Here is a 13,886-nt window from a genome sequence, read left to right as displayed (position 1 = left end):
AAAAGCAATTCAGTTGCATGCGAGTTCGATTCCATCACTTGTAAGAACTTTTATTATTAAATTTTTCAGAGTTTATCTTAATTTGTTGAATGTCTTAGAAAATATAGATATTAAGTGAGGCGACAGAATACAGAAAAAGAGGAATTCAAATGCTCTAAAACAGTAGTGCCCAACATACGGCACACAAAACTAATCCATGCGACCAACTGCTACGTTCAATGTTGGGAATTAAACGTGTTCTGAAATTTCTGTACCTATTAATTTATATGCATTTGAAAATGCAAATTTGTAAACAAAACAAATATACTTTTGAATCAGAAAGATTGATTCATTACTGAATGGTTTTTTTCAAAAAAGATCTGGTTTGGAAACATAAAGAACTAAACTATGTGGCTTTACTTTAAAAAGAACCAAAATACTGTCAAGTTATGTGGATGATTAAAGGCACTGTTGACACTAAAAGGTAACTTTTGAAGCAAATTTATTGAAACTTAATGATGACTCATTCAACCTTTGTCCCATTCAATATCATTCTCTCTGTTTTTAAAAAAAAAATCATACATTTAAGCATCATCATATTTTCTTCACTGCATTTTTACTTTATTTAAATTTATATGATAAAGACAAATAAGAATAGTTTAGTTTTTTAAGTGTGCATTTATATTTTTTCCACAACGAGTAAGTGCTTCAATGAGGCTGTGGGACGTTTTGCTAATGTTCATTTCCAAATATTACCAAGTTTGAGATTAAATAGTGCTATTCTCTTCGTATAACGAGGTCATGAAAATTTTCATTGAAGTCATGAAAAAGTCTTGGAAAAGTCATGGAATTTTTTTGTCCAAATAGAGTATGAACCCTGGTTTAAAGTACATGCTGACTCTATTCTGTCCTACACATTTTGTTACTTAGAAAATAAGTTAGGTCTGGCGGCCCTGGGCTCTCAGTCTAGTAAGACTCATTTCAGGGGAATGAAGAAACGAAAAAATTGTCAGCAATGAACGCTACCTGCTGGAGTTTAGGATAAATGCACTGGAGTTAGGGTTAAAATTTCAACTATCAAAATATCATCAAACAGGCAATAGCGTCGTTCAAATGTAGAAACAATTTTCACCCGTCATATCATGACGGGCGATTTTCTGTTATTATTATAAACAGTAAATGTAACACTCACTCAGTGGCGTCTTTATGACGGGTCTCGCTTGGGACAGTTTGTGGTGTTACCACCCACCAAAAATAGATTTATTAATGTTTTATGCAAACATGAAGTTTGTAGAATTTTTTCAAAAAAATTTTTAATTCTTGCGCTGAAACGAAAATTTTACTAAAAGACCCGTACAAATTATGGTCTCATTTTATGTAAATTTACTCTAGTCCCACATGCAACCACCCCACACGTCGCAATGGTGTGCTCCATTTACGTTGAAATTTCATATATATGAGGGACATTTTCAGAATTGAAATATTTAAGTTTTCATAAACTCTCAAATCAATTTTGGGGGTTATCCCTTAGATGGGTGTCCCCCGGGGCGGACTGCCTCCTCGACCCCCCAGTATAAAACCCTACAGCTCACACTTACTATCTTTCATATAAATCAAACATACTTTGCGTATATATTTATTTGTTTATGCGTCGATCATCTCCTGGCCAGGTGAAAAGGGACCAGGAGTATCTGCAATTTTTATCAAAATTCAGTTATTGTCACCAGGTTGTTCTTTGTGCCATATTTTACCTAAATTCCTGAATAAAATATTTTATGGTCATTTGTCAATGGAAAATATTTTTTTTTAAAAAATCTGAAAAAGTTGCATCTTAATCAAATACATGGAGAAGCAAAACTTTAAACGACAATTTCTCATTTTGAACTCAGCTGCAGATACGACTTTTGCGCTTTAGCACGGCAACACGGCTTTTTAGGGAGTACGGATAGTGATTTAGGGAATACTAATAGCGATTACCTTGCATTTTAAAATATCTTTTTTGAATAAAATTTCTTTTTTTCATGAAAATGTATAAATATCTACAGGGTGTATCAGTACAGCGTTTACAGACTTTCAGGGCAGATAGAGTACACCTAGACGATGGAAAATCACATAGCAATGCATGGTCGGAAACGCTTTTCTGACGCGATAGTGACGACACAAAGCATAAGAAAGATAGGACACGAGTAAGAGGATAAAACATGTTTATTATTTTTAATACAGCAAAAATACTGGTAAGTTTTTGTCCGGTGTACACGATACATGTTGCTACGTAAACCGAAGCATCAGATGACGGTGCATGCGCACGTTTTTGTTACACCGGGAAGTCCGGGACACACACACGCCCGTATTTTCGCTAACGTTCGATCTTCAATGCGCCGGAGATGTGAGGCATGCATCCCGGCCCGGGGTCGTAACTTCGAACACCTACTTTGATGACGATCGTTGGCTCAATGTTATTTTTTCTTAGTTTTCTGCTGTACTAAGGATAATAAACATGTCTTCTTCTCTTATTTGTGTCTTGTCTTTTTGGTGATTTGTGTCGTCTACCGCGCCAGCAAAGCGTTTCTGACCATGCATTGCTATGTGGTTTCCCATCGTCTAGGTGTACTCTATTTGCCCTGAAAGTCTGTAAACGCTGTACTGATACACCCTGTATACTGCATAGTGTACTTTAACTCGTATTATCTTCCTAACATTGTATTCTCAGAGGTCTTTATCGGACGAAGAGTACGTCTAGTCGATATTCCCTAAAAAGCAATGGCACGGACGGAGGGGCTGGATCTGGAATTGTACGCCTAACAAAGGGCATACCGGGAAGACATCGAAAACGAGTCATCTTGAAAAACGGAACAGTCAATTTGTCCAAAGAACATGTTAGTAAAAGGAGCCAGAGATATTTACAAGATATTTTCACAACCCTCGTTGACATACAATGGCGGTACAATCTTCTGGTAAGTATTTGCGCTTATTGTCATCCATGCCCGAATTCATAAAACAAAATACAGTAAGCTCCCGATTATCCGCGGAATAGGGGACACGGTAACCGCGGATAAGCGAAAACCGCGGATAATCCGAATAATAGTTAATAAACGATACTACTGTATACAATAGTTAAAAAATATGAATAACATTCACGCATACATTTAAATTATAACTAAAAACATTGCTACATTGCATATACTAACATTGAATATAAAAAAATATATGTAAAAGCTAAAACCCAACAATAAGACAATCATAAGCTTAAAAAACATTTAATGACCGTTTAAAAAAAAAGTGAAAAGACCCGCGGATAAACCGACCGCCGATAATCGGGAGTTTACAGCAGACAAAATGCTGCAAATTGAAAACGCATTTTGCCAGGAAGAAAAAAAAAACTTTTACTTTTTCAAAAATTTAAAAAACATTATAAAATGAAGGAATTGAAAAACCAATTTTTAAAAAGATTTCAATTGAAAAGGAAGTAAAAAACAGGAAAACATACTTTTAAACGCGAAAATTATTTAGTAGTTTTTTTTTATTAGCTTAAAACGGAGAAATGCTAGCAAAAATAATAATAACTCAGGGGCTGCTGCCGCTCACCAACCGCCGAAGATTTTTTCGCAATCTTATTTGATTCACAAAGAATTTAAACCATCAATTAATCAGATTAAAAACGCGTTAAGAGATCCGTTTGGAACAAAAAGCACCTCTTTCCTGGGTTTTAAACTAAGTTGTACTAACTTGCAGCGCTATAGACACTGAAGGGCTCCTGAACGTTGCAAAACGGCAGTTTTGTACATTTGAACGCCACAGACTTCCTTTCACAATTTCTTTGACGTTACTTTTTTTTAATATACAGAGATAAAAATAGTATTAATAATAAAAATAAATAGATAATGCAATGGTTAAGAAAAACTCAAAAAAAAAAAAAAAAAAAAAAAACAGATAGAAACTAGTAAACTGAGAATGTAAAAGTCATCCGCTCATAAATTCATTAAAAATAAAACTACGAAACTGCGACTAACAGCTGAAAAGCATTAATTATATTAATTACCCAAGTCGGCGCTTGCATTTACGAAATAATCAAGTTTCCGAATTCTGCATACGTAAAAACACAGCAGTTGGTTAAGAAACATTTGAGAACATTAAAGCATTGCGAATGAAGTAAATAGTATACATAAAAAGTAGTCGAAAGTTTATTCACAAGTAAATAGTGTTTAGAAACCTCCCATGTTTTAGTTTAAGGCTACAAACATTGTAATTTAGGTAGAGTTCATTTTGTAGTAAATTGTCATGTATGTTGTGACGTTTGGAAGAGAAACTCTCATATTGTCCTCCGCGCCAAATTATTCAAATTGTGATATTTAGATAACACTAACGGTCAAAGCAACCTTGATGGTTTATGGTTAGTTTCGCTTCGGGATTTTGTGATAACTTTCCAAAACACTACAACATTTTTCAGACATGTGATGAAGGTGAATTATAGTATATTCCATCTACCATAGCAGCCAACATTGACATGTGAAAATTAGAGAGACTTATACATGAAGTTGGGAAGACTTTGTATGAATAAATTTAGCAACAAAAGTTTGAACGAAAGGAGATTTTTTCTAATACATAGAGATTTTTTTTAATCTAGCCTGTACAGGAATAAATTGAGATTACTATTTTTTATTTTTGAATTTTAAAAAAAAGAATCTACAACTTTTAGGTTTGAAAAAAAAATGTTTTAAACAAGGCATAAGTTTCTTTTCTCTTTGAAGCGACAACTGATAAGAGCAGGTAAAAAAATAAGAAGTTCAAAGAAAAAATGGTTACTTTTTACCACTTTTTTGGGAGTAAATTTTTTAAAAAAGAAAGATGAAATAAACATGCTTCCGAAATTTTCAGACACTTCATTTTCATACTCCTGTATGAAAAGACTTCGTTTTTGCGAATTTAATCGTTTTACCGCAGGGATTTTTTTCCAAAGTTCTAATTACTAAAAAATCCCTCTTTTAGGGAATTTCGTTGTTTCGATGATAAATCGTGCCAAAAAAAATCTAATTAAAATAGTAATGATAAATTTTTTACGACATTATACGCGTTACATTAATTTTATACCATACTTTTTGGAAGGCGAAAATAATTTTGTTCTTGAAAGTTCCGCAACATTGGAATGAGCTCAGGTAGGTCACTTTTCGTTTTTTTTTTTTTTTTTTTCAGTTGTACTAGATTTCGCAATCACTTTTGCAATACTGAGAGATTTTTTAAATGGTTAGAATTATAGAAAAAAAGCTGTTGCTCTTTGCATATGTATACTGTTATTAATAAGAAGAAAAAATGTTAGTACCGAATGATTTGTAGTTTTTTAGTATCTAGTGCAAGCTTTTTCTTCTTCTTCTTCTTTTTTTTTTTCAAAAATAAATAAATAAAATAATAAATAGATTAAAACTTGGTCCGCAAAATGTTTTCACCAATTTTACCAGTTCGTGGACTAAAAAAAGTTGTGAATCGCGGGAATAGATAACATACCGATTGGAAGGTAAAGCTTACAATTTCGGTAATATTTTGAGAAATACCAACATCAAATTGAATTTTTCTATTTTTCAGGTTTTCGCCTTAGGCTTTTTACTTAGTTGGCTCATTTTCGCCCTCATATGGTGGCTAATTTGCTTGGCACATGGTGACTATGAACACATAGGGGACGAAAATTGGAATCCTTGCGTTACAGAAGTTCACTCATTTTCGACTGCTTTTCTCTTTTCCGTGGAAACGCAGCACACCATCGGTAAGAAAGAGAAAATATTGTCCTTTGAGCAATAAAAATAATTAATTATTTCATCATCAATGTTTTCTACTGTAATTGTACAGCATGGAAAAATCAAGGCCGTTTCTTTTGGAATGGTCAGAGATTTTGTTAATAAGCACAAATTTTTTCAAAAGTTTCGGAAACGTGACCTTGTACATTTCTCAAAACAAACTAATATCAGTAAAGCATGGAATGCAAATCTTAAAAGGGATTTGATCAGTTATAATGATGTTGACAAAATCTGATTCAAAACTTCTACTATATTGTTTTCAACAATTCTGGCTCCAATGCAATAAAATGCAATAAAATGCAACAGCATGGCCTATTTGTTGATAATGCCACGGAAATATAAGTTCTTTGCTTGAGGCACCTGGGGCCCTGCCCCTTATCCTCTGGTGTGGTATGTTGAAAGTTCCCCGGTTGGGGACATGGCTTTATTTTGGCGCAGAAGATGGTTGCGTGGATGTACGAGAGATGTGGCTTCCTCTAACGGGAGTACCATAATGGTTAGCCGAAGGCTCTTCAAAGTAAATTTCAACTAAAGTTCTTCTTTATTTAAATAAGTTTAAGTTTTTTTTTTTTTTTCGCTTCCTACATATTTTTTTAAAGTTTTATACTTTTTTTCCCCGTGGGGGATTTCTAGGCTATTTGAATGAATAAAAATAAAATAAAATTAAGACAATGATAAAATGTTGATAAGAAATTTAAAAAGAAAATAGTGAAATGAAAATAGATAGGAGCATGCTCCCAGCCAGAGTGTAGCACAATAACTAGAGTCGAAACGAGGTATGAACCCGATAAGGGATTCACTCACCCCGTTTCGAAATTGAAACTAAGCTAGCAGAGCGCGAGGCCTGCGAGAATTTGCCGGATCCAATGGATCGTAATTTGGAAGGATGTTAAGTAGTTGATTGCCAACACGGGGGATGTTGTAGAGAAATCTCTTGGCGAGCTTTTTGCAAAAGCTATGGAGCGTCGGGATGCCAACCTCTTCCACCAGCTTGTCCGTACGGACGTACCAGGGAGGGTCGCACGCCGCTCGAACCATCACTCTCTGCAAGTTCTCAACTCTGTTAAAGTTAGAGATTGCAGAAGTCGCCCATATGGGCGCTCCATAGGTAATAATGGGTCTTAGGCAGGACTTATAAATGAGCAGTTTATTATCCGTTGATAAAACGCTTTTTTTTGTGCAGGAGACAATTTAGTGGTTTTGGAAGTGAGGTACTTCTTGCGTACCTCTTCAATGTGAGGTCGCCAGGTTAAATTACGGTCGAACGTTATGCCTAAATATTTCGCCCGCTGAGACCAATCAATCGGGTCGGTATAAAGATGCAGTTTAATAGGAGGGAGCTCAGTTGTTCTTGTAAAAAAGCAGGTAGCTATACTTTTGTTGGCATTAACTTTGATTTTCCAAGTCCTTAGCCAGATATCTAGATGTGTTAAGTGGTTTTGAATTGCTGAAAAGGCTTGATAAAGTCCCTGAGCGGAGGCTAGTATGCAGGTGTCATCTGCATAAATGGCAAGATGCGTGTTGTCCATGTGTGGGATATCGTTTGAGAAAATTGAGTAAAGAGTTGGGCCTAAGAGGCTGCCTTGTGGGGGGGAGGCACCCTGGCCCGTATGTGTCTAGGTGTTGAGAGAGTTTCTCTCACTCGAACGATAAAGTGCCTATTCATAAGATAGGAGCTGATAATGTTTATGAGTGCATGAGGTAACCCAAGGCGTATAAGTTTGTAAATTAGCGCATCAATCCAAACCCTATCGAATGCCTTCGCTATGTCAAGGAAAAGCCCGATGGTTTTCTGATGATTTTTTTCAGCCTCTCTGATTAGTTCTGTGACTTTAAGTAGTTGGTGGTTTGTAGAGTACTTCCTGCGGAAGCCGAATTGTTCAGCTTGTATGATGTTGTGATCCGCAAGAAAGTCAAGAAGTTTATTGAGAATGCAGAATTCAGTAATTTTGGAGAGAGCAGAGAGCAAGCTGATTGGTCGGTATTCCGACGGCTCCGTTGTTGCTCTTTCCTTTTTTGGAATAGTGATTATTATAGCAGTTTTCCACTCCTGCGGAAAGTGACCCAACTCGAGTATTTTGTTGATGAGTTGGGTAATATAGAAAATAGTACGAATTGGCAGGTTTTTAATTAGAGAGTTGGTGATTCTATCAAGGCTTGGACTTTTCTTTTTCTTACACTTTTTGACATAGCTTAGAACATCTGAGGGCTGAATCTGAAGGGTGTTGCTAGCGTGTGGAGTTGTGAAGTAATTGTGTAGTGTGTTGTTAACAAGTGATTCAGTATCGTCATGTCTGGTGTTGTTAGGTGTGAACTGCTGTTCGAAATGATCGGCAAAAAGTTCTGCCTTTTCAATATCAGTCACAGCAGTTACAATTTGGCCTCCTGGAAGGGTTTTGCCTTTAATGGGCGGAATGTGTCTATACGTCCCCCGATGCCGCTTGACGGCTTTCCAAATGGAAGTGTCGTCTGCAGTAAGGGAGGAAATATATTGAGTCCATGAGTCATTTTTGTGCCTTTTAATTGCTTGTTTAAATAGCTCCTGTGCCTTATTGAGGTCGGACTTGGAAGCAGGATCCCTGCGGAGTTGATAAGTTTTTCGTAGCTGATTTTTTGACCTAATTAAGTTTCTGATGTAGAGGGGGAGCTCCTTAGCATAGCTTTGCTTTAAAATGGGGATGGAGGTTTTGGAATGGATATTAATAATGGTATTAGTTAAATTGTGAACAGAAGAATCGAGCTCAGTCCCAGTATTGATGTCCTGAAAATCAAAGTGAATGGAGTTCAGGAGTTTACGAAACCTGGGCCAATCAGGTTTCGAGGCATGTGGAAGTGCAGTATTCACTGTAACCGTGACAAAGACAAATTTGACTGGGTTGTGATCCGAGGAGAGCTTTGCAAGCGAAGTCACCTCGCAACTGTAGGGAAACAATTTGAACATCCCAAAGTCAATAGTAGATGCGCTGGTCACAGTGATACGTGTAGGTGTGGGAGGAGCTACGATGGTAATTCCTGCCTTTTGGGCAAAGTCAAAAATAGTTCTACCAGTGGCGGTGGTTCCATTGCAGCACCAGAAGGTATGATGTGCGTTAAAATCTCCGCAAACTATTGTGCTATGAGGGTATTGAAAGACTGCTTCTAGATCCCGAAGGAGCTTCGAGGCTTTTTCTTTCGCCCTCATGTGTCTGAGTGTTAGGCCATACGCAGAGACAATCGTGATGGGGCAAAAGCCTTTTGGTGCAATTGTGATAGAGGTAGCTTCAAGTGCCAAAAGGCTTGGTGTTAGGTTCTGGTGGTGTGGAATAGAGTTCTTAACATAAATTAAGGTACCCCCCCCCCCATGCCCTAGTATAATTATTTTGATCTGGAAGTCGATCATTGCGGTAAAAGTTATAATTGGGGATCCCAATCCCACGATTGATTGGTCTAAGATGCGTCTCTTGCACACAGATAATATCGGACGCTTGTTCATAAACAAGTTGCCTAAGTTCAGTGATATTGTCGAGCAGCCCGCAGGCATTCCACGACAAAAGAGAAAGGCCGAGGGGGAAAGCCATTATGTGCCCTGAAATAACTCATCACTGTCCATGAAAGCTTGGAAAAGAGCCCAAAGTTTATTGATAGGGTCAGATTGTTTTCTAATTTCAGGCAGAACCAGTTTGATAGTTTTAATGATGGCAGGGAGGTTCAGAACTTTGAAAAAGTCCAAGATCTCCTTAATGGAGTCCCATGTTCCGGCAGCTTCCGAGAAAGCACCGGTTGATGGTTTGCGACGAGGCTGCTCTGGGGCCAGAGTGCTCACGTCGCTAGCAGAGGTGGCTTGAGCCGCTCTGTTTGAAGCTCCCGCGATGGCTGAGCCTCGGGCCTTTTGGGCGAATGAGTGTGTGAGAGCATTGGGGGCACTCACAGTGCCATCGCTCTTACTCTCAGCTTGTTTTTGACTAGGGAGTGCTGGGAAATTAGTTGAGTTGGAAGTAAACGACCTGGGGTTGGGGGAAGTTTTAGAGGACTTCTTGATAAAGTTTTTATATTTTGGGCATCCTTTGTAAGAGGCAGGATGAGGGCCCTGGCAATTGGCACACATAGGTTTATCCATCTTAGCAGCCTTGTGCGGGCAGTCACTGGAGAGATGTTCACCCCCACACCGAACACACCTCGGGGTCATAAAACAGTTCTCGGAGCTGTGGTTAAACTTCTGGCATCTGTGACACTGAGAAGGCCCTTTCCTAGGTTTATATGCCTCCACAGTGACATATGTGTATAGAATGTTGGTCAAGTCAAAGACTTTTTCAACCCCTTCAGTGTGTGATAGGTGAACTTGAAAAATCGGCAAAGGAGTGGAACCCTTTCGCACAAGCAGCGCGACCTTCTTAACTCCGTAGCCAAGCTCTTCAAGAGCCCACTTTAAATCATCTTTATCCGTTGTCAATGGCGATCCCTTAACAACAATTTTGACAGGGCGATTATGTTTAGCCAGCTGTACGTAATGCTGTATCTTAGTTCGGAGCAGGTACTCCGAAATGGCTCTGTGATCGTCAGAAGTGGCCGGAAAAATTCTGGCAAATTCTCCGGAAACCTTTACTTTGAACTCAGCTTGAGTCTCTGTTTTAAGCCCAGTGACAAAGTCCCTGTATTCTTTTGGGTACACGGCTATAGTATGGGTTTGATTTTAGGAGGGACGGTTGCGACAACCTCCTCTTAGGTATCCATGTCTGGGTCGGACAAATCGGTGGAGATCCCCCCACCCTGGCTAAGAGCATTGAACATGTTTCCAACCTTTAAGGGTTGAACCTTCTCATTCTTTTTAACCTTGCAGGTTTATGTAGGGCTCTGAAACCCGTCTTCAGTAGATTTTCTCTTTTGATACGGCACTGTGGCCTTAAAGTTAGGGGGTTTTTTGCCTGGCAGATTTGTCATGCTATGGTACTCCCGCAGAGTAATGAAATTTGGGTTTTTACCCTCTTCATCCAGCGGGAACTTCACCAGCATTACTTCGGCCAGACGGTTCATCTTCTTGACCCAAGGGGCCCAGGCGTTGGCGTCCAAAATCAGTCTCTTTTCATTCATTAAGGAGCATAGGTTCAGAAGGTAGTGGTCAGCTTCATCAGAAAGCCCTTTAAGTTGGCAGTAGGCATGTAAATGCCAATCAGTAAATTTTCAAATCTTGCTGGTCAACAGCGTCACCCCAGGAGGTGGATCAGACGTCTCTTGATGCAGCGCACTCGGCGCGGCGGTTTCTGTTTCCTGCATAGCAATTCTTCTTGCTTGCGAAATTTTTAAGCGTTGAAAAATAGCTCAAAAATCAAACGAGATCTGGAAAAATTCCAGTTGTGTGAAACAAAATGATGTTAACAAGTTACATCATTTGAAATGATACTTTTCGGCTCTTATAAGCAGACCATTGCAGTAAAATAAGACAAATGAAAATCGTTGTTCCACAATCAATCACAAAGAAATGGCGAATCTCCCTGTGATTAAGAAATGATTTATAAATCCAGACTGTAAAAAAACATATGGCATGATCGTTAATATTAGAAAACGTAGTTTCATTAATGAGAAAGTAGATTATACATAACCTTTTTCTTTTTTTACTTTCTAATTTTGATGATTTTATCTAAAAGAAAAAAAAAATCTATTAAAAAAAGGAAATCAATAAAATAATTCGATTTGATAAATATAAATGCACTCCACGCAATCTAAACAAAACACTCCGCGCTCTCTAACAAAGCACTACGCGCTGTTTTTTGAGTGTGCTTCTGCTTTGTGCTGCAGTAAATTTTACTTTTGAGATTCAAATTTTTTCAGACATTTAATAAATTTTAACCAAAGCATTGGATAAAAATAATACAAACTAAAATTTTTCAGAACGATTTTTAAGAAAATATTTCGATTTTCAAAGTCCACTTTAGCTAATTTAAAGAAATGGATTCAGAGGCGGATTTACTACATCGCAAACGTCGCGACTGCGAAGGGCCCCACGACTTAGGGGCTCCGAAAGCAGGGGTGCCCATCCTCCATGAGCAAGCCCCCCTCCCCCGTAAGAGCGGAATCCTCCTCCAAAAAAAGAGAAAAATACCCTGCAAAACAACCCCCCTAAAAATTTTAACTGCGCAGCCTGTGCCCCCCTATAGGTGGGCACCCCTCCCGAAAGGGACTTGTTGCTCCAATTTTCGTATTAAAGAGATAAACAAAGGGGCTTCCAAAAATAAATTGTGACGAGCCCTCAAATTTGTTAATCTTCCACTGTGTGTATCAGTTTCAAAACCATCAACAACTGTCGAAATTTTCTTAATTTCATATTGAAAAAATAAACGATCATCTCATTTTGATCTGTAAATGAAAAGTCTAAAATGTAAAACGTCCAAAAAAAAAAAGAGGATCTAGATCTAAATGGGAAAAATGTTGCGAGAATGAAAAGGAAGTATCAAGAGTTCAAAATTGACCTCATTACTAAAAAGGCCTTGAAGAGTAATGCCGGTTTCTTACGATCATGTATAGGTTTAGAAAATTCTTTAGTGCGGTTTGTACATCCTTTCTTTCAATTGTTCTCTCATTTGCTTTATTAGCATTATTTTATTAGTTACATGCTAGTTTTTCTATGTATTATACGCATGACAGCAATTTTACCAGTAAAGCCATATAAAAATTTATGAAAATCAGAGTGCGTTGTTAACAAATTGTTCTTGGATAATATCTAATAGTCTTTTTCATTGACAAACCAAAAAAGGCTTTTTGGAATGGGAAAAAATGTTTTGTTTTCTTTTTTGACTCGTAATACTGTTTATACTTTTTTTTTTTGGACTGCCTTGACTGATAGTTTGACTCTGATAACTTTTAATCTTCAATGGACGAACGCAGTGATACAGCCAAGGGAACCAAGCCCCTCTATCGAGCCCTTGGTTTAACCTATACTGCAAATCTAAATACAGTAAAATAAGAAATAACATCGTCAAATAGCATAAATTGCAGATTACTGCAGACACGTGTTTCGGCGGTACAAGGAACGCCTTTTTCAGTGCAAAAGACAATTGCTTTTGTTTGATGTCTTTCTATCCATATATTCATTTCTTTTGCTTTGCAGTGAAAAAGGCGTCCCTTGTCACGCCGAAACACGCGTCTGCAGTAATCTGCAATTTGTGTTATTTCACATTGTTATTTCTATTTTACATTTTGTACACATAGGTATAATTTTTTAAAAGACAGTAGATTTTCCCATGTGAGGACTGTTATCATCCTTCCCCAGAAGGTCAATTCCGGCAGTGATAGCAGACCAGGAATTAAACAACTTCATTTTGGTTCAGTTGGCCGTTGACTTCTCAATATTGTACTGCAATGGTTCTTGACCTTGTGCCAACGCCAGCATTCACCCCCTCTCTCTCTCTCCGTAAAGAAAAGAACTCTCTCAAAGTCAAGCGACCAGTCATCTTAGCCATATTATATATATATATATATATATATATATATATATATATATATATATGTGTGTGTGTGTGTGTGTGTGTGTGTTTGAGTCGTTCACAAAATCTCGGCGGGCTTCTGGTTGAGTATCATTGCTTTTACGTAAAATTTTAAATTGTACATATTTTTAGTTTCTTCTATATCTAATATATAGAAGAAAGTATTGGATTCGCGCAAATTTTCGAATTTCGAATTTTGACGGATTCGAACGTTTTGAGGTGTACTGAGTCCATTTCGACTATTTTTGGAAAATGTCTGTCTGTCTGTGTGTATGTGTGTCACGTCTGTGTGTGACCAGTTTTTTGTGGCCGCTCTACAGCAAAAACTACCGCATGAAATTGAACGAAATTTGGTACACATATGTGCCGCTATGTGAACTTGTGCCCATTGGTTTTTGGCGCGAATTCCTCCAAGGGGGGTGGAGCAATGGGACGTTTTTTGAGTTGCGCGTGCTTGCTATTCCTCAGGAAGTAACTGGTGGAATCAAACAAAATTTGGTCCATATGTTGCCATTAACAGGAACAGGTGCTGATTCAATTTTGGTGTCAATAACTCAAACGGGGGTTGAGCTATAGAAGTATAGAACGTTTTTTGTCGTCAATTGTGACTGCTGTATCTCAAGAAATAATGAACGGAATGAAAGAAAAATTTATCGGCAAGTAG

General features: G+C 37.8%; 1 protein-coding gene across 1 annotated transcript in view; it reads left to right on the top strand.

The window, feature by feature from the left end:
* LOC129225753 (G protein-activated inward rectifier potassium channel 3-like) overlaps positions 1 to 13,886 on the top strand; it is a 77,726-nt gene that overhangs the window by 45,525 nt on the left and 18,315 nt on the right. Inside the window, exons 4-5 of the mRNA XM_054860252.1 lie at positions 2,690 to 2,933; positions 5,557 to 5,734. Of these exons, the coding sequence (XP_054716227.1) occupies positions 2,690 to 2,933; positions 5,557 to 5,734 (422 nt within the window). The remainder of the gene's footprint in view (positions 1 to 2,689; positions 2,934 to 5,556; positions 5,735 to 13,886) is intronic.

The sequence above is a fragment of the Uloborus diversus genome, chromosome 7 (assembly GCF_026930045.1).
Source record: "Uloborus diversus isolate 005 chromosome 7, Udiv.v.3.1, whole genome shotgun sequence".
Classification (NCBI taxonomy): Eukaryota; Metazoa; Arthropoda; class Arachnida; order Araneae; family Uloboridae; genus Uloborus; species Uloborus diversus.
This window is presented reverse-complemented; position numbering and strand designations above follow the sequence as displayed.